Below are 24,398 nucleotides of genomic sequence, written 5' to 3'. Positions count from 1 at the left end.
CAGAAAACATTTATTGAATATGTGTGTGTTGAGGATAGATACTTTCTATCCTCAAACTCCACAGGGAGATGGACATGTGAAAAACAAATGTGACAGTTGAACCTAAATGCATAGGGGCCTCAGAATACAAAAGAAAGAGCATCCACATATGCCTGAAATATTTGCAAAGTTTGAACTAAACGTATAACAGAGTAAAAGTTTTTGAAGTGGAGTAGGTGAGGGGAGAACCAGAAAGAAAGAATAATATATAAAAAGGCACAGAGGTATGAAGAACATGGTGTGTGGGGAAGAGCAGTAATTCACTAAATTGAAAGTATGGGGAGGCCTCCTTCTGGCGGTCCCATATTGAACTGGAGTTGGAAGAGGTGAGTCTGGTCTCAAAATGGAGGTAAAACCACCACCAGGTCACTCCCAGCCTGCTGCCACCAGGAGGGGGGCCATGATCCAAAGGAACCAACACTGTTGAGAAAACTGCTTATTGGAGGTCTGAGCTTTGAAACTACAGATTATAGTTTAGAGAACATTTTGAGAAATGGGGCACACTTACAGATTGTGCAGTGATGAGAGACCACCAAACAAAACGTCCCAGGACCTCTAGTTTTGTGACTTACTCTAGTGTTGAAGAGATGGATGCACCAGTGAGTGCAGAACCACCAAGGTTGATGGGTGTTTGGTGGAACCAAAGAGAGCTGTTTCTAGAGAGGATTCTGTAAAGCCTGCTGCCCTTCTGAAAGTGAAGAAACTTTTTGTTGGTGGTATTAAAGAAGATACAGAAGAATATGAAAGACTACTTTGAAAAGTATGGCAGGATTGAAACCATAGAAGTTGGTCTTTCAACCATGGAAGACAGGCAGAGTGGAGAAAAGAGGATTTGCTTTTGTAGCTTTTGATGATCATGATACAGTTGATAAAATTGTTGTTCAGAAATACCACCCTATTGGGCCTCCCTGGTGGCGCAGTGGTTGAGAGTCCGCCTGCCGATGCAGGGGACGCGGGTTCGTGCCCCGGTCTGGGAGGATCCCACATGCCGCGGAGCGGCTGGGCCCGTGAGCCATGGCCGCTGAGCCTGCGCATCCGGAGCCTGTGCTCCGCAACGGGAGAGGCCACAACAGTGAGAGGCCCGTGTAACGCAAAAAAAAAAAAAAAAAAAAGAAATACCACCCTATTAACGGGCATAATTGTGAAGTGAAAAAGGCCCTTTTTAAACAAGAAATGCAATCTGCAGGTCTCAAAGAGGTTGTGGAAGTGGATCTGGCAGCTTTGTGGGTTGTGGTGGAAACTTTGGAGGTGGTATAGGGTTTTTGTATTTAACCTGTTAACCAGAAGCTGTGGGAGCCTAGTTACGCTCATGCTGCTTTTTAAGAGACAACTTTTCCCAAAAAGTAATTAAAATATTAATCAATTACTATTCGGATGAGATGCTGATTATTCATAAGGGATATTATTGCTGCCCCAAAAGGGCTTGTTAAAAATTGCGATTTGATGTTAATTCACTTTTTTTAAAAATGACTTTTGAGGGACAGGTTCTTAAGATAAAACTCGTTTCTATTCTTTTTAATTAATTAATTTTAAAAGTTAAGGATGGGGGGCTTCCTTGGTGGCGCAGTGGTTGAGAGTCCACCTGCTGATGCAGGGGACACGGGTTCATGCCCCAGTCCAGGAAGATCCCACATGCCGTGGAGTGGCTAGGCCCGTGAGCCATGGCCGCTGAGCCTGTGCGTCCGGAGCCTGTGCTCCACAACGGGAGAGGCCACAACAGTGAGAGGCCCGCGTACCGCTAAAAAAAAAAAAAAAGTTAAGGATGGGGAGTGGTAAGGAACTTGGGCTAGATCCTTGCTACTCAAAGTGTAGTCTGTGGTACTTAATAGAAAAGGGGGCTCTCTGGCCCCATCACAGACTACTGAATCAGAATCTGCATTTTAACAGGATCTACAGGTGAGTTGCATGAGTATTAAAGTTTGAGAAGCATAGGACTAGATCCCAGAAGGCTTTGAAGACCACATTAGACTTTATTTTACATGATGGAATGTCATTGAAGTGTAGTTGAAAGATGCCTAAATATACTAGTTTTGTATAATGGTTTTCTATTAATTGTAGTACCAATGGAATTTCATTTTAAGGAATGTCATTTTAATATTTAGCTCAATATTTGGGGCTGGCCATTTCTATGTTCCATGATATGAAGAGCCCTGAAAAGATATTCCAGCTTCAAGCTATGGGTAAACTGAAGCCCATTTTCATTTTTTAAGGCCATTTTTTAAAAGTTTCTCTAAAGTAATCCCTGTTTACTGTTTGGGAAAAAAAAGAGATGATCATGAAATTTAAAAAGAAGTCTTCTGTTTGCCCTTTATCTTCTCTCTTCCCTCACCAATCCTAGTCCTAAGGGAGGAAACCACAGCTTAGTATATATCCTTCTAGATATATTCTATGCATATACAAATATTTCTTGTTTCTATACATCACTTATAAGCACACTTTATTCCACACACACAAAAAATGTGTATGAACCATTAAGCAGTACTTTCCTTTTATATTATGTATTGGCTGTTTTTTCATTTCAGTGTGCATCAATTTGCATCATTACCTTTTTTTTAAACACTGCATAATATTCCATATTGTAGATATTTCATGATTTATTTAATCTTTTATTGACAGACATTTGGACTGTTTCCAGTTTTGGGCTAATATAAGTAGTATATAGTGAACATTTTTATATGTAATTTTGTGCTGTTGTGTGGGACTCTCTCTGTAGCAAATGTGCAGAATATGCACATTTTAGGTTTTGGTAGATAGTGACAGTTTGCTCTCTAAGAAAGTTAAAACAATTTATGGCACAACTACATTGAATGAGAGCATCCCTTCACTCCTGCCTTCACCAGCCTCAGATTTTTTGAAAATCTAGCTAGCTAGATTTGTATTTTAAATTTTGTACTATTTAGGAGTAAGCTGAGTTTTCTCATCTATTCATCTACTTTTTGACCTTCTCTATCTAAAAGTTTGTTTAAATATTGTTAATTATAAATGGTGTGGATATTTCACAGCATGTTTTCAGCCTGAAAATGAGACTATATGATTTAGCACAGTGCATAGAATATAGTTATCATAGGGAGTTCCCCGGTGGTCTAGTGGTTAGAACTCGGTACTTTCACTGCGGTGGCCCGGTTGCAGTCCCTGGTAGGGGAACTGGAATCCTGCAAGCCACACAGCGAGGCCAGAAAAAAAAAGAGAAGGAAGAAAGAATATAGTTAGCATCAATAAACTGGTTCTTACCCGAGCCAGTGTTATTTTTATGTTAATCCTGTCGTGATCATTTCATGTCATTTATTTTCCACTTAGGGTTTTTTCATTCAGTGGTTTTCAAACTGTAGTACACATAGGAATCACTAGATAATGCTTCTTTTTTTTAGAAGTTTATTTATTTAATTTACTTATTTTGGCCACACTGCGCAGCTTGTGGGATCTTAGTCCCCTGACCAGGGATTGAACCCGGGCCCTCAGCAGTGAAAGTGTGGGGTCCTAACTACTGGACCACTGTGGAATTCCCTAGATAATGCGTTTTATTAAAAGAAATTGGTTTAGAGACAGTCCATTTAAAATTTTTATAGTACATTTATACTTTGTATTGTCTTTGCCTGGAGAGTTCTGTTCCCAGACTGTCTCCTGGCTGTCTCTTTCTTGTCATTCAGGTCTTAATTCAAATGTCATGTCCTCCAAGAAGCCTCTTAACCCCTATTCACTTTGTATCTTATTTGTATGGTAGAATGTAAGCTCCAGGACAGCAGAGATCCTGTCTTTTCCATGGAGTTCCAGTGCCTAGAGCAGTACTCAATAGTAGCATGCTCAAAAAATATTTGTGAATTTTACAAAGGGTGGTAGCAAGCCTTTCCACAGTTACTTTTATGTCAGTTATTGGAGATTTAAGCATTAGGAGTTGCAGTTTATTCTGTTTTTTCTTAACCTAATAGTGTATTTTAATTAACAGATTCACATAGTAAATTAAATTAATTCTCTGATGAAACAGGCTTATCCTTTTATAGTGTAACTCATATTTCTTTCTCTCTAAATAGCTATTAAGTGTCCTGATTTTCTGGGGAAACTATAAAACTGTAGCCTTTGCCTCATTCAAGTAAAGGTTAAACTTTTCATTAAGGTCTGTTGATTCCCATGTGATCCTTTTTACACTGGTGAATTCTGATACCAGTCTTTTCTTAATTTTAGGCTTACAGAGCCAGTAGTAATTATTTTTGAGCTCCTTGCAATTATTTTTCAGTTGTAATTTTTCATCTTTATTTTTAGCCGTGTAGGCACTGGGGCATGCTTATATGGAGAAGAAATTTTCTCTAGGATCAGTGGAAGACAGGACTATAATTTGATTTCTCTGGTTTATGAGAAACATTGTTCTAGGAGCTAAACATTTAATTGTGGGATTTTATATCAGAGCAAATAAAGATCATACTTCATTTCTTTACACAGATTTATGACAACCATTCTTCTTTGTGTTCAAAACTAGTTTTACTGATTTGATGTGCATGTGAAAAAACTGGTTTGCTTAATCTAACTAAACATTTTAGAATGAATAGTATTTTGTAACAATCATATCCTGTTTCTCATATGCAGTGAGAGTGTGGGGCAGGGCATGAAAAATGTGAGTTTTTAGTTCCCTATATAAGTGTGACTGCTTTTCCTTAAGGATGTGCTTTAAAAATATTACATCTAATATTGAGTATTTTCTAAATTTCTAATTCTATAAATTCTAATTTATTCAGGGTCTGAATACCCAGTTTAAATTTAACTTCCTAACTTGCATTATAAATCTGATTTGATCATGGGGGGAAAAATAGAGTGCCAAGATGCAACAAAACCATACTTAGGATGGCAAGAAACATATTTCTCTGATGTGATGTTTTCCAAACATCTTCAGTCTGGTGTAATTTTAGCTGGTATGTTAAGAACTAAAATAGTAAATCATTCTTCATACTTTTTTTTAATCCCCAGCACTATGCACTGATAGCGGTAATCGTGTCAGAAAAACAGTGAGTGAAAACTTTTTGACTGAATGTATATTCAGTGTAACTTCAGTTATTTAGATAGCAGTATCGTGCCTCCAAACCTGAAAATTCAAAAATGAAAATCAACATCAATAAGAAAGAAAATCCGAGTACCTCTGAGCAGATCTTGTTTTGTAACTGGTATTTTCCTTCTGCTTGGAGAACTTCCTTTAACATTTCTGTAGTGGAGGTTTGCTGGTAATGAATTCTTTTAGCTTTTCTGTATCTTTACTTCTCCTCTAAAAATAGCTTTATTGAGGTATAATTAACATACAATAAACTGTACATATTGTAAGTATACTGTTTGATGAAGTTTGACACCCAGGAAACCATCACCACAAGCAAGGTAGAGAACATATCTATTACCCCTTAATGTTTCCGTCTGCTTTGCAGTTCCTCACTCCTGCTCCTCTATTCCAGGCAACTACTCATCTGCTTTCTGTCCCTATAGATGAGTTTGCATTTTTGGTCTGGCTTCTTTCACTCAGCATAATTATTGATACATGTTTTGTGTGTATCAGTAGTTCTTTTTTTTTTTTTTTTTTTTTTTTTTGCTGAGTGGTATTCCATCATGTGGATATACCACAATTTGTTTATCTGTTCATCTGTTGATGGACATTGAGTGTGTTTCTAGTTTGGGGCTATTATAAATAAAGGTGCTATGGCAATCACATACAAGTCTTTGTATGAATACATATTTCCTTTTCTCTTGGGTAAATACTTAGAGATGGAATGGCTGGATCATATGGTAGGTATATATGCTTTTTTTTTTTTAGTGAAACAGGAAAAGAAAAATTTGAGGAGATGAGATGGGGTACTGCACTCTAGGCATGTTCTCAGGCAGATGGTTTTTAGAAAGGAGTTTATATGGAAGTTGAGGAAATGGATACCTTTAAAAAACTGTCTATGCCTGGTAGTCCCTGGAAAGTCTTCCTGTACTCCCAGGGGGTAGAGGACCCCGCGAGAAGATCGCTAACTTTTTTTTTTTCTTTTATCTTTTTTTTGCCGTATGTGGGCCTCTCACTGTTGTGGCCTCTCCTGTTGCGGAGCACAGGCTTCGGACTCACAGGCTCAACGGCCATGGCTTACGGGCCCAGCCACTCCGCAGCATGTGGGATCTTCCCAGACCGGGGCATGAACCCGTGTCCCCTGCATCGGCAGGCGGACCCTCAACCACTGCGCCACCAGGGAAGCCCGAAGATCGCTAACTTTAAGAAGTCCCCAAGCACTTCTCCTAGCTCTGGCCTCTGCCCCAGCTCCATGCCCCAGACATTCTGCCTAGTAAATTCTGGCTGCTACCATTTATATACCAGGCTGTGGTGATGCCTGAAAGGCAAAAGGATCAGACTGGGGCCCACCTGGGAGAAACCCCTTGCAGTGGTGAGGTGGGGATGTGTTGAGAGGTGAAGCAAGAGAGACCATAGGAGTCCAGCAGGGCACCAGGGCTCTCAGACATGCTGTCAAACATGCTCTGGTCTCTGCGAAGTTCTGTCCTTCTTGTTGGCAACCCCATCTCCAATTGCATTGTCTTCCTTCCCTCTGAAAGAGCCAACTACTACCATAGAATAAGTTTATAGTGTAAACTGTCTTCGCACTCCTATCCCTCCACCCCTAAGCAACCACTAATCTGTCACTTTTTATATGTATACATGACAAAGTATAGTGTTTTTATGTGCTTTTATTTATTTTATTTTAGTTTTTTGGCCATGCTATGTGGGTTGAGGGATTTTAGTTCCCTGACCAGGGATTGAACCCTGGGCCCACTGCAGTGAAAGCACTGAGTCCTAACCACTGGACCGCTAGGGAATTCCCTTTATGTGCTTTTAAATTTATATCAGTGGCATTATTCAGCACATATTTTGAGACTTCCCTTTTTTTTTTCTTTTTACTGGGCCTTATATCTTGAGGTTTATTCATGTAGATGGAGTACTAGTATATTCCTTTTTTAAAATTCTTTTAAAAATTGTCGTAAACCATACATAACACAAAATTTTACCATTTTAACCTTTTTTTAAAATAAATATTTATTTATTTATTTGCTGTGTGCAGTCTTAGTTGCGGCAGGCAGGCTCCATAGTTGTGGCTCATGGACTCCTTAGTTATGGCTTGCGGGCTCCTTAGTTGTGGCACGTGGGCTTCTTAGTTGCAGCATGCGAACTCTTAGTTGTGGCATGCATGCAGGATCTAGTTCCGCAACAAGGGATCGAACCAAGGCCCCTTGCATTGGGAGCACAGAATCTTATCCAGTGCGCCACCAGGGAAGTCCCCATTTTAACCTTTTTTTTTTTTTTTGCCGTACACAGGCCTCTCACTGTTGTGGCCTCTCCCGTTGCAGAGCACAGGCTCTGGACATGCAGGCTCAGTGGCCATGGCTCATGGGCCCAGCCGCTCTGCGGCATGTGGGATCCTCCCGGACCGGGGCACAAACCCGCGTCCCCTGCATCGGCAGGCGGACTCTCAACCACTGCGCCACCAGGGAAGCCCTAACCTTTTTAAAGTGTACAATTCAGTGACATTTAAGCACATTCAGAATGTCATGTAACCATCCTCACTACCCATTTCCAGAACTTTTTATCATCTCAAACAAAAACTCTATACCCATCAAACAATAACTCCCCTCCTCCAGCTCCTCCAGCTCCATTCCCACTCTTCCAGCTCCTGGTAACCTCACTTACACTTTCTCTCTCTATGAATTTGCCTTTCTGTCTCTATGAATTGTCTATGAATTTGCCTCTAGGTCACCTTTGTTTTTTGCTTTTTTTTTTTTTTTTTGGTTTGTTTTTTGTTTTTTGTTTTGGTTTTTTTTTGGCCACACTGCACGGCTTGTGGGATCTTACTTCCCCAACCAGGGATTAAAATCAGGCCCAGGGCCGTGAGAGCGTGGAGTCCTAACCACTGGACTGCCAGGGAATTCCTGAGGTCATCTTTGTTTTTGAAAGATAATTTTGCTGGGTAAATAATTACAGGTTGCTAATTCTTTTTCATTCAACACACTGTTTTGTACTGCACTGTTTCTGATGCAGAATCTGCTGTCATCTTTACCTTTGTTTCTCATGTGTAATGTGTCTCTTTGGTTGCTTTTAAGATTTTTCTCTTTATCACTGGATAAAGCAATTTGATAATGATGGACCTTAGTTCAGTTTTCTTCATGTTTTTTGTCTTGAGATTTGTTGGTCTACTTGGATCCATGGGTCTATAGTTTTCATCAAATTTGGAAAAATTTTGGCCATTATCTCTTCAAATATTGTTTTCTGTCACCAGATTCCTCTCTCAGGGATTCCAGTTACATGTATATTAGACTTCTCAAACTTGTCATAAAGCTCACTAACTCTCTGTTCTTTTATTTTTTTCCTTTTTCAGTCTTTTCCTCTGCATTTCATTTTGTATAGTTTTATAGCTATGTTTTCAAGTTCACTAATCTTTTCTCCTGCAATGTCTAATCTGCCATGAATTCCCTCTAGAGCATTTTTCACTTCAGAAATTGTAGCATTATTTCTAGACATTAAATCTGGGTCTTTTAAAATATCTTCCATGTTTACTTAACATGCTCAATACCCATAGCTTCTGCACATATTGGATATAATTATAACTCTTTTAATGTCCATGTTTACAAGTTCTTATATTGGTGTCAGTCTGGGGTCAATTTCAATTGATTGATCTTTTTCCTGTTATGGGTTATATTTTCCTGCTTCTTCACGTGCCTGCCTATAGTTTATTGGATTCTGGACATTATGACTTTTGCCTTATTGGATGTTGAATATATTTGTATTTGTATAGATATTTTTGAGCTTTGTTCTGGGATGCTCAAAAATAGTAACTTAAATAACCATTTAAGTTACTTGGAAACAGTTGATCCTTCATTGCTTGATTTCCAATATCTTGAACCATTTTTTTTCATTTATTTTGTCTAGTTTTTCTGTTGTTTTAGGAGGAGGGTTAAATCCAGTTCCTGTTAGTTTATCTTCTCCAAAAGTGGAAGTTGAGGATGAGCAGCTTAATAGGATAGCACATGCTTCTGCAACCACTGATTTCCACCTCCCAGAAAAAGGAAGCAAGAAGCCAGAAATCTATTACTATCTGTTATGGGGCCTAATATTGAAAGGATGACCACCTAAATACCATATTATTCTTGGAAAATTTTTGCAAATCTGCATTTTAAGCAATGCAACCCTTTAGGTAATGCTGTGACTTTCAGAAGTGGCATACAGTGTCTTGAACCCAGTATTCAGAGGCAGGGTGGCAGTAAGAAGGTCTTGGTGGGAGCAGAGAGTGAATCTATAAATCTGTGGCAGGCTCAAAGATCAGGAAGAGCTATCATCTATCTATCATCTATCAGGAAGGTGCTATATCAGGCAAATATTAAACGTTGCCAACTTTGGTTTCAGGCTGTGTTGATTCTTCCAAATGTGGGGCACTGAATTCAGCCATATGCTAAAGTACCTAATATAACTAGTGTTATATATGTGTGTCATGTTCATCACCTTGTGAAGTTATCTCATAAATAATTGGATCTTGCATATTTACCAAATGCTTTGAGGTCCACCGCTCTAATTTCTTTGTTTTTATAGGTGAAAAGAAAATGTAAATGCATTGAAAAAAGAGCAGACCTGCTGGTTAATATACAGATTTCATTACCTTTAAATTCGTTGAACTGAGCAGATCTCACTCTGGGTGTATGCCTTTTTTAGGATATGAATTTGGACTTTAGTAATTGAGTGGGCTTTGAAACATAGCTTTCTGTCTCATTTTTGTTTCATGATGACTCTACATGGAATGTTCTGCTTCTGAGTTATGTGTCCTGCTTTATCAGGCATTAAGCAGTTGGCCTGAAAAGGTAATACCTGAACCAAAGACATTCAGTCCAATAAAAACAAAACAGATTTGAGTATATGCAATGTCAGTGATTAACTTTACTTTCACACTTCCTTGTGGTTTTTCAAAAGCATCAATCTCTAGGTACATACTGAAAGCAGATATTTGACCTAACTTAGGTTTCAACCAACAGCAAGCAGAGGCTGGCCTGGCATAAAGACAATATCTAGCAAAAGAGAAAATTTGATTTTTTAAAATATGGTTATTACAATACTTTTAACACTGGTTAATTCCACTCATGGCTTTTAATCAAAGTGCAATATTAAAAGCCACATCTATAATGAACCAAGCATACTATGAGTCACTTTAAATAATATGATCTTTAGTTTTGCCATTATCTTTGCAATGTAGGTAATATAACCCTTGTTTTAACATAGGAGAAAATTGTGATGGGATCTGGAGCCTGGGAGAGAACCTGTATGTAAAATACTGCAGGACACCTCTTTGGGAGATTATTTATTTATTTATTTATTTATTTGCAGTACGCGGGCCTCTCACTGTTGTGGCCTCTCCCGTTGTGGAGCACAGGCTCCGGACGTGCAGGCTCAGCGGCCGTGGCTCACAGGCCCAGCCGCTCCGCGGCACGTGGGATCTTCCCGGACCGGGACACGAACCCGTGTCCCCTGCATCAGCAGGCGGACTCTCAACCACTGCGCCACCAGGGAAGCCCTGGATCTTTGGGAGGTTTTTGATGCTCCTTTTTAAAGTCCTGACTCAGACATTTCCTAAGAACGTAATTTATTTTATATGACATTTATCTAGATGATATACAGCTTGTAATGTCTGGATGTTTTTTCCTTTGCTGCAGGAGCATGTAACCATCTAATTAGGTTGATATGAATTGAGAATACAACATTATTCTCCAACACACGACTCCTTAAAGGCTTTTCTAGACCTTTGATATCTTGTATATGTCAGTTAAGAATTTAATATTAAGTCAATTTTTAAAGTTATAAATAAAACTTCAAAAACTGCATCCATAATCCTATCATCCTGATGCAGAATTGTGTTTATTTTTCATAGAAACTTGTAATCTTTTCAGTGATCCTTTCTTAATTTAGTTGTTCATTTTATATGTATTTTGAATGTTTCCTTTGTGTTGTTTTGTGTTTATTTCTGAAGTTCCTTTTTTGTTTTTCTGTTTTATTTATTTATTTATTTATTTAGGCTGTGCCGGGTCTTAGTTGCGGCATGAGGGATCTTTAGTTGTGGTATGCAGACTTTTTTTTTCTTGAAGATTTATTTATTATTTATTTTTGGCTGCGTCAGGTCTTAGTTGCGGCATGCAGGATCTTCCGTTGCAGTGCACAGGCTCTTCATTGTGGTGTGTGGGCTTCTCTAGTTGTGGCATGCAGGTTTTCTCTCTCTAGTTGTGGCGCATGAGATCCAGGATGCATGGGCTCTGTAGTTTGTGGCACGCAGGCTCTAGTTGAGGCGTGCAAGCTCAGTAGTTGTGGCACGCAGGCTTAGTTGCCCTGTGGCTTGTGGGATCTTAGTTCCCTGACCAGGGATCGAACCCGCGTCCCTTGCATTGTAAGGCAGATTCTTTACCAGTGGACCACCAGGGAAGTCCCATGCGGACTTCTTAGTTGTGGCATGTGGACTTCTTAGTTGCAGCATGTGGACTTCTTTGTTGCAGCATGTGGACTCTTAGTTGTGGCATGTGGGCTTCTTAGTTGCGGCATGCATGCGGGATCTAGTTCCCTGACCAGGAATTGAACCCGGACCCCCTGTATTGGGAGTACTGAGTCTTACCACTGGACCACAAGGGAAGTCCCTGAAGTTCCTTTTTGTTAAGATACTCCCAGTCCATTACAGATAGCATTTACTCAATTTTTGTCTCATCTCTTCTTTTTTCTGTAAATAAGGAAATCAGGGGCCATCTTAAAGAAGTGGTTTACCTGAAGTTGCTCAGAAAGTGAGGTTGTTAAGGTTTGGGTTTTTTTAATTCATACTACTGCCGTAAAATCATCCTAACTGCAGAAGCCACTTGAACTGTGGAAGCCATAATTGCTGGGTGTTGAATTTGGTTCAATCTTATACGTTTTTTTGGAAATGTTTGTAGAAATAGGCCATTAGGACATTGAAAGCAGCTAGTGAGTCTAGAGAAAATTGGATTTAGTGTTTAAATGTTTTAAAAATCAAGATGCTTATAAGGCATTCATTGGTATCATTCATGTGTGATATATATATATATATAGAGAGAGAGACAGACAGAGAGAGAGAGAGAGAGAGATGGAATGATATAATATTTCTCATTGTTTAGAAAACAATCTGAGGTGAGCTTAAATATATTTGCCAGCATGGACTCAGGTCCCTCATCTGGAAAATTAGAAATGAAGCATTCATTATATTTCAGATTCATTCTGTTCCTAGAATTCTTTGACTGTTTCATTCTTTGGAATTAATTTAGTCAACTGGCTTGTTTTTCTTTTTTTTTAAGCTGGCTTATTTTTCTGACTGGAAGAGTAATTTGTATACTTATTGAAATGTGAAATTTTCATTATTCTTTTTTATGTTGCTTTTCTATTTTTAAACTTTGGCCTGCACTTAAATATACTTCTATAGAAGCGAAAGTTATTCTTTAAAACCTATGTCAAAAAATAGAGTGTAATTATGTGACTTACACTTTCATGTGTGTGGCAAATTGGGAGAAATTTGCATAACTGAGAAAGTGAGTCTGTATAAAAGAATTGCTTTTTTTCTTTGAGGCAAGTTAAAACAGACTTTGCTTTTGGACTGGAATATTACTTTGTTATCGAACTCACTTTTATAAAAATGCTGCACTAAATATTTTTAAATAGCTTTATTGAGATATAATTTATCATTTAAAGTGTACAATTCAGTGGTTTTTAGTATATTTGTGCAGAGACTGTGCAGCCGTCACCACAATCAATTTTACAACATTTTCATCACTCAAAAAAGAAACCCCATGCTCATTAGCAGTTACTCTCTATTTCCCCCAAGCTCCTTCCCCCACTGTCCCCAGACCTAGGTAACCACTTATCTAGCTCTTGTTTCTATAAATTTGCCTAATCTAGACATGATATATAAAGTATTAATACTTAATCCTTTTTTAATGGTTAATAGTCTGTTGTATGGATACCACATTTTATTTGTCCATTCATCAATTGATAGACGTTTGGGTTATTTCCACTTTGTGGCTATTATGAGTAATGTTTCTATGAACATTTCGTTACAACTTTTTGTGTGGACATACGTTTTCATACCTCTTGGATATATATCTAGGGGTGGAATTGCTGGGTCATATGGTAACAAATGTTCAACTTTTTGAGGAACTACCAGACTGTTTTTCAAAGCAGCAACACCATTTTACATTCCCACTAGCAGTGTATGAGGATTCCAGTTTCTCTGCATCCTCACCAACACCTGTTATTATCAGTGTACTTGAGTGTTGATCTAAAAATGGTATATCTGGGACTTCCCGGTGGCACAGTGGATGAGACTCCACGTTCCCAATGCAGGGGGCCTGGGTTCGATCCCTGGTCAGAGAACTAGATCCCACACGCATGCCTCAACTAAGAGTTCGCGTGCCGCAACTAAGAGTTTGTGTGCTGCAACTAAGGAGCCCATATGCTACAACTAAGGAGCCCCAGAGCCACAACTAAGGAGCCTGCCTGCCACAACTAAGACCCAGTGCAACCAAATAAATACTAAATAAATAAATAAATAAAAATGCTATATCTATGCAATCTGGTTGAATCATATTGACCTATTTTTCAACTAGTCTCTTAAGATATCAACAACACTAAGACAAATATAAAGTTAGTATATGAGAGAACAAATAGCTTTCCTTTATAAAGGTAATACTCAATCAGAAAGTATATCGGAAGAAAAGATTTCATCCATGTAATAACATAAATTTTTTTTGAATCTAGGAAGAAACTTTAAAGAAATGCATAGAAACCATATAAAGAAAACTTAAAAAAAAACCCATAAGTATACATATAGCTGATTCACTTTGTTGTACAGCAGAAACTAACACAATGTTGTAAAGCAATTATAATCCAATAAAGATGTTAAAAAAAAACCAAAACAACAATTGGGTGCGATAAATAAAACCTGAATAATGGGTTAGGGAGAAGGAACATATAAAAAGTAAACTCCCTATAGATCAATCTGTAAAGAGCACAGTTCCCCCAAAAAATTCTAATAGGATTTTTTAAAAACTGGCAATTTCATCTGGAAAAATAAATGCTCAAGAGTAAATGGGGGGACTTCCCTGGTGGTGCAGTGGTTAAAGAGTCCGCCTACCAATGCAGGGGACTCGGGTTCAATCCCTGGTCCGGGAAGATCTCACATGTCGCGGAGCAACTAAGCCATCTGCCACAACTACTGAGCCTGTGCTGTACAGCCTGCAACCCACAACTACTGAGCCTGCGTACCACAACTACTGAAGCCTGCACACCTAGAGCCCGTGCTCTGCAACAAGAAAAGCCACCGCAATGAGAAGCCCGCACACCACAACGAAGAGTAGCCCCCGCTCACCGCAACTAGAGAAAGCCTGCACAGCAACGAAGACCCAATGCAGCCAAAAATAAATAAATAAAATTTAAAAAAGAATAAATGGGAAAATTCTGAAAAAGGAAATGTAAAGACGGAAGACTTTTCCTAATTCTTTATATTGAAAAACATCATAATCACAGATATAGAAGTAATAACAACTGAGAAAAAATATTTGCAACATTTACAAAGGATTGCTTATCTCTAATATAAGTCAAAAAGAAATAGATGAAGTATCTACTGAAAAAGGTGCAAATAGCTAATTCATAAATGACAAAAAAGCTCAAGGACCACTAATAATTAAAGAAACAAAGATTTTAAAATAAGACATCAGTTTTCATCTATCAGATTAGAAAATAGTTAAAATTTAATCATTACCTGTAAGGGTTAGGAAAAACACACTGTTGGTTGAGTGTATATGTCATAACCTTTTTGGAGTTACTGTCATTCCAAATTTTGAAATAATTGTCAGAATTTTAAATGGGCACACTTTGAGCCAATCATTTCTATTTCTAGGAAATTATCATGAGAAATTATTCAAGCACAAATATTTCAGTTCAAGAATATTTACTATATTATTCACTAATAAATAAGGACTGAAGTACTGACACATGCTACAACTTAGATGAACCTTGAAAACACTCGAAGCAAAAAAAAATCTAGACATAAAAGACCACATATTGTGTGATTCCATTTATATGAAATGTCCAGATAAGGCAAATCTATAGAGGCTGAAAATAATCAGTGGTTGCCTAGGTCTGACAGTGGAAGGAGAGGTTGGGGGGAAATGGGGAGTGACTGCTAATTGGAAGGGTTTTTTTTGAGGAGGGGTTATGAAAGTGTTCTAAAATTGATTATGGTGGTGGTTGCACAGCTCTGTGAATACACTAACGACCACTGAACTGTACACTTCAAATGGGTAGATTGAATGCTGTGTGAATTGTATCTCAATAAAGCTGTTATTAAAAATGAGTAGATTATATCTAGCATTTTTTTTAAAAATGTGAAACATTACCCCCTCAGAAGAGGGGGTAATGTTTCAGAAGAGGTCGCATTTGTCCTGGGTCTTGTAAGATACACAGAATTTCAAGATTCACCTTGAAAGGTGGCAGGAAGGTGTTTGTAACGTAACAAATCACCTCAAAGCCTAGTGGTTTTAAAGAAACCCACCCTTTTATTTTATAGTCTTTTTACACTTCTGTGAGTTGATTGGCTCTGCTGGTCTCACTTGAGGTCTCTCATGCAGTAGCAATTGGATGGCAGCCGGGTTTGGAGTCACGTGGAGGCTCACCTGGGATGCTAGCATAGTAGGTTCTCTTTCTCTCTCTGTGTAGTCTCAGGGCTTCTACTCTCAGAGGCAGCTGAACTTCTTACGTGGTGACTTAGGGCTCCCAAAAGCACAAAAAGCAAAAGATGCCAGATGTTTATAAGGTGGAAGCCTAGAACTGGCACAGCACCACTCTGTGGCTTTTTCTTAGTTAATATAGTGATAGAGCCAGTCCAACCATCACCACCATCCAACTGCAGAACTTTCTCATCTTCCCAAACTGAAACTCTTTACCCATTAATTTTACCCTATAAGGTTACTCTTTACCCAATAAATCTTCATTCTCCTCTCTCCCCCAGCAAATGGCAAGCACCATTCTACCTTGTTTCTGTGAATTTTACTACTCTAGGTACCTTACTGAAGTAGAATCATACAATATTTGTCCTTTAGTAACTGCCTTGTTTCAGTTACCATAGTGTCTTCAAGGTTCATTCATGTTGTAGCATGTGTCAAAATTTGCTTCCTCTTTTTTTTTTCTATTTTATATATACTAGTGTGTATCTGTTAATCCCAAACTCCTAATGTATCCCTCACCCATCCCTTCCCCTTTGGTAACCATAAGATTTTTTTTTTTTTTGGCTTCCTTGTGTGTTCATTGCCACCCGCGCTTTCCTTAGTGGCAGTGAGCGGGGGCAGCTCATCATTGCCGTGTGGGGGCTTCTCATTTTGGTGGCTTCTCGTTGCAGAACATGGGCTCCAGGCATGCGGGCTTCAGTAGTTGTGGCGCACGGGCTTGGTTGCTCTGCGGCATGTGGCATCCTCCCGGACCAGGGGTCGAACCTGTGTCCCCTGCATTGGCAGGTGGATTCTTAACCACTGCGCCACCAGGAAAGCCCCGTAAGATTTTCTATGTCTGTGAGTCTATCTCTGTTTTGTAAATAAGTTCATTTGTATCATTTTTTTAGATTTGATAAATAAGTGATATCATATATTTGTCTTTCTCTGTCTGACTTCACTTAGTGTGATAACCTCTACGTCCATCTATGTTGCTGCAAATGACATTATTTCATTCTTTTTTATGGCTGAGTAATATTCCTTTGTATATACGTATACCACATCTTCTTTATCCATTCTTCTGTCGAGGGACACATAGGTTGCTTCCATATCTTGGGTGTTGTGAATAGTGCTGAAGTGAGCACTAGGGTGCATACATCTGTTTGAATTAGAATTTTCATCTTTTCTAGATATATGCCCAAGAGTGGGATTGCTAGATCATATGATGACTCTATTTTTAGTTTTTTGAGGAACCTCCATACTGTTTTCCATAGTGGCTGCACCAATTTACATTCCTACCAACAGTGTAGGAGGGCTCCCCTTTCTCCACACCCTTTCCAACATTTATTGTTTGTAGACTTTTTGATCATGGCCATTTTGACTGGTGTGAGGTGATACCTCATTGTAGTTTTGATTTGCACTTCCCTGATAGTTAGCAATGCTGAGTGTCTTTTCATTTGCCTGTTGGCCAACAGTATGTCTTCTTTGGAGAAACATCTGTTTAGGTCTTCTGCCCACTTTTTTTTAATATATAAATTTATTTATTTATTTATTTTTGGCTGCGTTGGGTCTTCATTGCTGCATGTGGGCTTTCTCTAGTTGCAGTGAGTGGAGCCTACTCTTTGTGGTGCACGGGCTTCTCATTGGGGTGGCTTCTCTTGTTGTGGAGTGTGAGCTCTATGCGCGTGGGCTTCAGTAGGTGTGGCACATGGGCTCAGTAGTTGTGGCCCGTGGGGTCTAGAGAGCAGGCTCAGTAGTTGTGGCTCACAGGCTTAGTTGCTCTGCAGCATGTGGGATCTTCCCAGACCAGGGCTCAAACCTGTGTCCCCTGCATTGGCAGGCAGATTCTTAATACTGTGCCACCAGGGAAGTCCCTTCTGCCCATTTTTTGATTGGGTTATTTGTTTTTTTGATATTGAGTTGTATGAGCTGTTTATATACAACTTCCTTTTTAAGACTATACTTCTTTTGTGTGTACAGTCATCCCTTGGTGTCCACAGGAGATTGGTTCTAGAGCCTCCCAGGGATACCAAAATCTGGTTATGCTCAAATCCCTTAAATAAAATGGTGTAGTATTTGCATGTAACCTACGTACATTCTTCCATATCCTTTAAATCATCTATAGAGTACCTATAATACCTAATACATTGTAAATGCTATGCAAATAGTTGCCAGTGCATGGCAAATTCTAGTTTTAGTTTTTTTGAACTTTCTGGAATTTTTTTTTCAAATATTTTTGATCTGAGGTTGATTGAATCCACAGATTCAGAACTTATAGATATGGAAGGCCAACTGTATATACCATGTTTTGTTTATCCATTCATCTGTTGTTGGACACTTGGGTTGCTTCTACATTTTGGCTGTTGTGAATAGTGCTGCTATGAACATGGGTGTACAAATATCTGTTGGAGTCTCTGCTTTTAGTTCTTTGGAAGTATACCCAGAAGTGGAATTGCTGGATAATATGGTAATTATATGTTTTATTTTTTGAGGTTGCTGCATCATTGTACATTCCCACCATCAATGCACAAGGGTTCCAGTTTCTCCATATCCTTGCCAACACTTGTTATTGTCTGTGAGTGTTTGTGTGCGTTTTACCAAACCTTATGGGTTTGAAGTGGTATCTCATTGATTTGCATTTTCCTAATGATTAGTGATGTTGAACCTCTTTTCATGTGCTTATTGGCTATTTGTATATCTTCTTTGGAGAAATATCCTTTGCTCATTTATTTATTTTTGTCGTTGTAGAGTTGTAGGAGTTCTTTACATATTTTGAGTGTTAATCCCTTATCAGATGTATCATTTGCAAATATTTCCTCCAATAGGTTGTCTTTTCACTGTGCTGATAGTGTCCTTTTACACACAAAAGTTTTAAATTTTGTTGTGGACCAGTGTATTATTTTTTTTCTTGTGCTTTTGGTGTCACATCCAAGAAATTGTTGCCAAACCCAATGTCGTGAAGCTTTCTCCCTGTGTTTTCCCCCAAGAGTTTTGTAGTTTTAGCTCTTGTGTTTAGGTCTTTGATCCTTTTTTTTTTTTTTTTTTTTTTTTTTGCGGTACGCGGGCCTCTCACTGCTGCGGCCTCTCCCGTTGCGGACCACAGGCTCCGGACGCGCAGGCCCAGCGGCCATGGCTCATGGGCCCAGCCGCTCCGCGGAATGTGGGATCCTCCCGGATTGGGGCACGAACCCGTGTCCCCTGCATCGGCAGGCGGACTCTCAACCACTGCGCCACCAGGGAAGCCCCTTTGATCCATTTTGATTTAATATATAAGAAAAAGGTTCAACTTTATTCTTTTGTATATGGTTATGTTTGGATATTTTATAGTGAATTTTTGTTAGTTTATATAGGTTTATAATGGTATTATGATTATATTAAGGAATTTTAATCTAGTGTTATAGGGATTTGCTCAGAATGACATGGTGGAGGAGGATAAGTGAGTGAGTCCACAGGTGAAACAGGATTTTGTAATATGTTTGAAAATTTCCAAAATAAAAAGTTAAAAGAAGAGTTGGGGACTTCCCTGGCGGCACAGTGGATAAGCTTCCGCCTGCTAATGCAGGGGACACAAGTTCGATCCCTGGTCCAGGAGATCCCACATGCCACAGAGCAACTAAGCCTGTGCTCCACAACTACTGAGCCTACACTCTAGTGCCCCCATGCCATAACTACTGAGCCCGCGCTCCACGACTACTGAAGCCTGTGTGCCTAGAGCCCGTGCTCCGCAACAAGAGAAGCCACTGCAAGGAGAAGCCCACACACCACAACGAAGAGTAGCCCCCGCTTACCGCAACTAGAGAAAGCCTGCGCAGAACTGAAGACCCAACGCAGCCAAAAATAAATTAAATGAAAAAAAAAAAGAGTTGGTAGACCTTTAAAAAAAAGAGTTGGTAGACCAGGAGAATGGTGTTTAGAAACCCAGACACAAAATTTCTGTAAGTGGATAACTTTGTTCGATGGTATAGCGAGGTCAACCAGAGTAAAGACAAAACATGCCATTGATTTCAGCAGCTGCTTCCATGACGTTAGATACAGCAGTTTTAGTAGTGTTTGGACTAAAACCTGATAGCAAAATTTTGAGAAATGCTTGGAAGATAGGAACATGGAGAAAGCAGGGTGGGTTCACTCTTGATAGGAAGAAAAGCTATTTCTAATAAGTCTAAAAGATTATAAATCTATGATTTAAAAAATACAAAAGAAAAGTATGAATTCAAAATTCAAAGTCCCTGTCCTTTTTTCTTCTGTTTCTTCTTGCTCACCCCCTCGTTTCAGTCTGTAGTTTACTCTTGAGACTTGTGGCTACAGAATGAATGGCACCCTGGGCAGGAGAGAGGTTTTTGAGAGGGAGACTCAAACATGCCTTTGCCTGAGAAGAGCTAGTGGAAAGAAAGAAAAAATGAAGATGGAACTGGGGAGGACTAGTGGAATAATGCCCAGAGAAGATAAAGGAAAGGAGGGACTCAGTGGCCAAGTTGGAGAAAGGAACGGAGGCACTCATTTCTTTGAGTCAACAGGAAAGGAAATGACCTCACTTTTCTCTCTGAAGTAGTAGACTGAGTTCCCTGCTGAGAGCGACTGAAGTTTGGACAGGGTTGATGGCATCTCTTGGTGTAACCAGTAACCACAAGAATGAGCAAAAGAATGGCAGCGTTGAGGACCCAGCTGAGGCCCAACTATGTTCAAAATGACTTTTTCATTGAGGAATGCCACCATACAGGGGGGCGTGCCATCTCACTGATTTCCAGGGATGACTCAGTTCACTGGCTGGTTGACTAAGGGAGGTGTTTCTTCCTTGTCCTCTCTGTGTGTAAGTTTACTAAACTAGGCATTTACACTTAAAAGCAATCAAGTAGGACTGCTCTTTAGTCCAGAGTACTTTAGTAGCTATGCTTGTTTTCTGTGAGCCTCTTGAGCAGGCTCTCCGGTGAAGGAAAAATTTGACAAAATGATTAAATAGAGACCTCCTCTGAGCATATTGTGGCGATGAAACCATTTTCACTTCCTCTTTTGACGAAACGGGTAACAGAAAACTTACCCCTGGCTGTTAATCATGTTGCAGTGACAATCAAAAAAAGAAAGAAAGAAAAAGAAACCCAGACACATAGTCAGTGGATAACTTTGTTGTAACTTTTTTTGCACTGACAATCTAAAATGTGGTCAGGGTAGATTCTGTTTGCTATATTTTGAATGTAAACATCATCAAGAATTAAATGGTTTTATACATTTAAAGTTTGGTATCTGTGAACCTCATGTAATATTTTGTAGAAATAGGAGTGGAAGTTATGTTACCTACTTCAGAGAATAGAATTGTCTGAATAAATATCTCAAGTTTAGTCCTTGTCAAATATTTCTCTGTAAGTATGAATTTGTTTTTCCTCAAGATTTTATGTAGTAGAAGTTGTTTACTGGTCATATGTAGAGGATTTTAAAAGTGAGCTTTACTTTTCCTTTTTATATTTTTTAGGAGACCCATGTACAGTATCGTCTCAGTTGGAGTTAGAAGAAGCCTTTAGGCTTTATGAGCTAAACAAGGATTCTGAACTCTTGATTCATGGTAAATGAGTAGTCATTTCCTACTCTTCTAGAACTATACTTCTTTAAAAACATAACCCTGTATCTTTAACCATTTAAAAACATGGTCCTGATGTCATTTTCTTAATCTGTATCCCTCATTTCTATGTAATTGTCCTTGTTCAGTAGTATCTCAAATGCTAGAGAAGACAAAATCGATCAGCTTCTTATAATTTTAGAAAATTTCTTATTTGTGTATACCTTCTTGGGTATTAAACTGTGATCATCTCAGTGTTTTACAGCAAAGTTTTAGCATAGAATTTAAGAATTGAGAGCCCAGTAGAACCTAAGTCATCCCCTTGCAGTTTTGTAATGTATGCAAATGATGGTTTCCAAAGGTAAGATATCTTAAATGTCCTTTCTTTTGTTTAAGGGTTAACTGTGAAACTATTTATGTAGTAATCATAGACATTAGTGTGTTAAAGGTCAGCAAGCCTGAGAGGTGAGTAGTTGTATAGAAGGAGAGACCTAAACTCAGCCATCATGTAACTGGTACATTGTAAACCTGGGTTGTAAATCTAGGTATTCTCTTTCCAAATCTGTGTTCTTTTCATTCTGCCATGCTACCCCTCAAATTTTTTAGGTCATGTAGAATCCACTTAATATGCTTAATATAATTGCAATACATTGGCAGTATTTCACATAACATTTTTGGGAGCCTTAGGAGACTAGACCTAGGGAACTCTTTACAACTTGAAACAAATATAAATCTCCCCTCAATATAATGACTTATTTCAATACTGTGTTATTATTCCTTTGTATTTTCCTTTACAGTGTGATTTTTTTAACAAAATAGTTTGATTTTTGTCTCCCTTCAGAATTTGACATAGTGGCTCCCATGGGATTCATACTCTAATTTGTTGAGATCCTGGAAGAATGTTAGAAGTCTTCCTTTGGTCATCTCTGTCTAGAATAAAACTACAGAGAATGTTTAAAGAAATTATTTGTTTTAAGCTTTATTGCTTTTTATGCTATATCAGAGATCTGTTTTCAGAACTTAGCTTATATTTAACTTTTAAAAATATTCCAGGAACTGTGTTTCCCATACTCTGTGCTCAAAACCATGTCCTTTTTTGTACATCACAGACTACAAAGAGTTGACTAGATGTTTATAAATGTATGATTTCATTATATTCTATCTCTTTATAAAAATGTTTTAAATTAGCATTTTTATAAGTCTATAGCTCCTAAGACAAAACTTACATTTTTGGATTTGGGTACTGTTTTTTTTGTTTTTTTTGTTTTTTTTTCTTTTTGCGGTATGCGGGCCTCTCACTGTTGTGGCCTCTCCCGTTGCGGAGCACAGGCTCCGGACGCGCAGGCTCAGCGGCCATGGCTCACGGGCCCAGCCACTCCGTGGCATATGGGATCCTCCCAGACCGGGGCACGAACCCGTATCCCTTGCATCGGCAGGTGGACTCTCAACCACTGCGCCACCAGGGAGGCCCTGGGTACTGTTTTTAATGTTAATTTATTCCTAAGTTTAGTATACATCTTTAAAAAACTGTAGTGGCTTATGTTTATATTTGTATACACTTTGTAATTTTAATTCTTCATCCTAGCAAATTTGTCACTACAATGAGGATTTAAGGAAGTAGTTAATGATTTCTCTAATGACCAAAAAAAAAATCAATTCGTGATGTAATAAGGATTGGAATGAGTAATTTGAGCTTCTAATGCATTGTTTATGGATATTCACTTTTGTAAGAATTTCTTTTATTATAGCCTTGGTAAAATGGGTCCCTTCCAAAAATAGTACTGACCATATGTTAAGTATCTTGTGTCAAGAGAGGGTCAGGTTTAAATTTAGATCAATTTATGTGATATTTGAATTTAAAATTATGTGTAATTTGTATGTTTTAAATATGCTGTATTAATTTTAGTTTGTTGTTTTTCAGTATTCCCTTGTGTACCAGAACGTCCTGGAATGCCTTGTCCAGGAGAAGATAGTGAGTGTTTGTATACTTCATACCTTTGAATAGAGTTATTTATGATACAGTGGCACGAGAGAAATCAGAAATAGAACTTTTAATTCATTTGATTTCTTTTCCATTCTTCAGTCTAATTTAGAGTATATTAGTAAACTGTCTAAAGTCTCTACTTTTCCCAAATCGAAATGAGGCAGTTTTTATTTTTTTTAATTTAAAAAAACATATTTTTTTATTTGGTTGTGCTGGGTCTTAGTTGCGACAGGCAGGCTCCTTAGTTGCATCTCACCAGCTACTTAGTTGTGGCCTGCAAACTCTTAGTTGCAGCATGCATGTGGTATCTGGTTCCCTGACCAGGGATTGAACCTGAGCCCCCTGCATCGGGAATGCAGAGTCTTAACCACTGCGCCACCAGGAAAGTCCCCAAATGAGGCAGTTTTTAATTACAACTTACTGACATAAATGTCTGTTGTGCATTTGAAAGGAAAATTACGTTGATTTTAAGTCCTTTCCTGTTTTTTTTTTAAATTAATTAGTTTATTTTTGGCTGTGTTGGGTCTTTGTTGCTGAGCTCAGGCTTTTCTCTAGTTGCAGCGAGCAGGGGCTACTCTTCGTTGTGGTGCATGGGCTTCTCATTGCGGTGGCTTCTCTTGTTGCAGAACATGGGCTCTAGGTGCATGGGCTTCAGTAGTTGTGGCACGTGGACTCAGTAGTTGTGGCTCACGGGCTCTAGAGCACAGGCTCAGTAGTTGTGGTGCACGGGCTTAGTTGCTCCGGGGCATGTGGGATCTTCCCGGACCAGGGATCGAACCCGTGTCCCCTGCATTGGCAGACGGATTCTTAACCACTGCGCCACCAGAGATGTCCCCATTTCCTGTTTTTTAATTTTGGAAAATTTCAAACCTATGGAGAAGTTGAAAAAACACAGAAACATTGAAAACAAAGATACCCATATATCTTTACCAAGATTCACCAATTATTAACATTTTCTATGTTTGCTTTATCTCTGTATCTGTGCACACACATGCATACGTGTATTTACATAACAAACACTTGTTTTATTTTTATTTTTTGTGTGTGTACCCTTTGAGAGTAAGCTGATATGACACTTTACCTCTAAATACTTTAGGATGC

The 24,398-nt window shown here is 38.8% G+C and overlaps 1 protein-coding gene across 2 annotated transcripts in view; it reads left to right on the top strand.

Annotated features, from left to right (window-relative positions):
- PRKCI (protein kinase C iota) overlaps positions 1 to 24,398 on the top strand; it is an 82,087-nt gene that overhangs the window by 17,824 nt on the left and 39,865 nt on the right. Inside the window, exons 1-3 of one of the 2 annotated variants that reach the window (XM_082624229.1) lie at positions 20,554 to 20,572; positions 21,230 to 21,319; positions 23,235 to 23,285. In XM_082624229.1, coding sequence (XP_082480355.1) covers positions 23,264 to 23,285 — 22 coding nt within the window. In that variant the 5' untranslated portion in view covers positions 20,554 to 20,572; positions 21,230 to 21,319; positions 23,235 to 23,263. Of the gene's footprint in view, positions 1 to 20,553; positions 20,573 to 21,229; positions 21,320 to 23,234; positions 23,286 to 24,398 lie in introns of those variants that run through there. The other variant, XM_082624228.1, reaches the window with a different exon arrangement.

This window comes from Mesoplodon mirus (assembly GCF_964341445.2).
Source record: "Mesoplodon mirus genome assembly, chromosome: 6".
NCBI classification, from domain to species: domain Eukaryota; kingdom Metazoa; phylum Chordata; class Mammalia; order Artiodactyla; family Ziphiidae; genus Mesoplodon; species Mesoplodon mirus.
The sequence above is the reverse complement of the archived record's forward strand: the minus strand, read 5'-3'. Positions and strand labels throughout refer to the sequence as shown.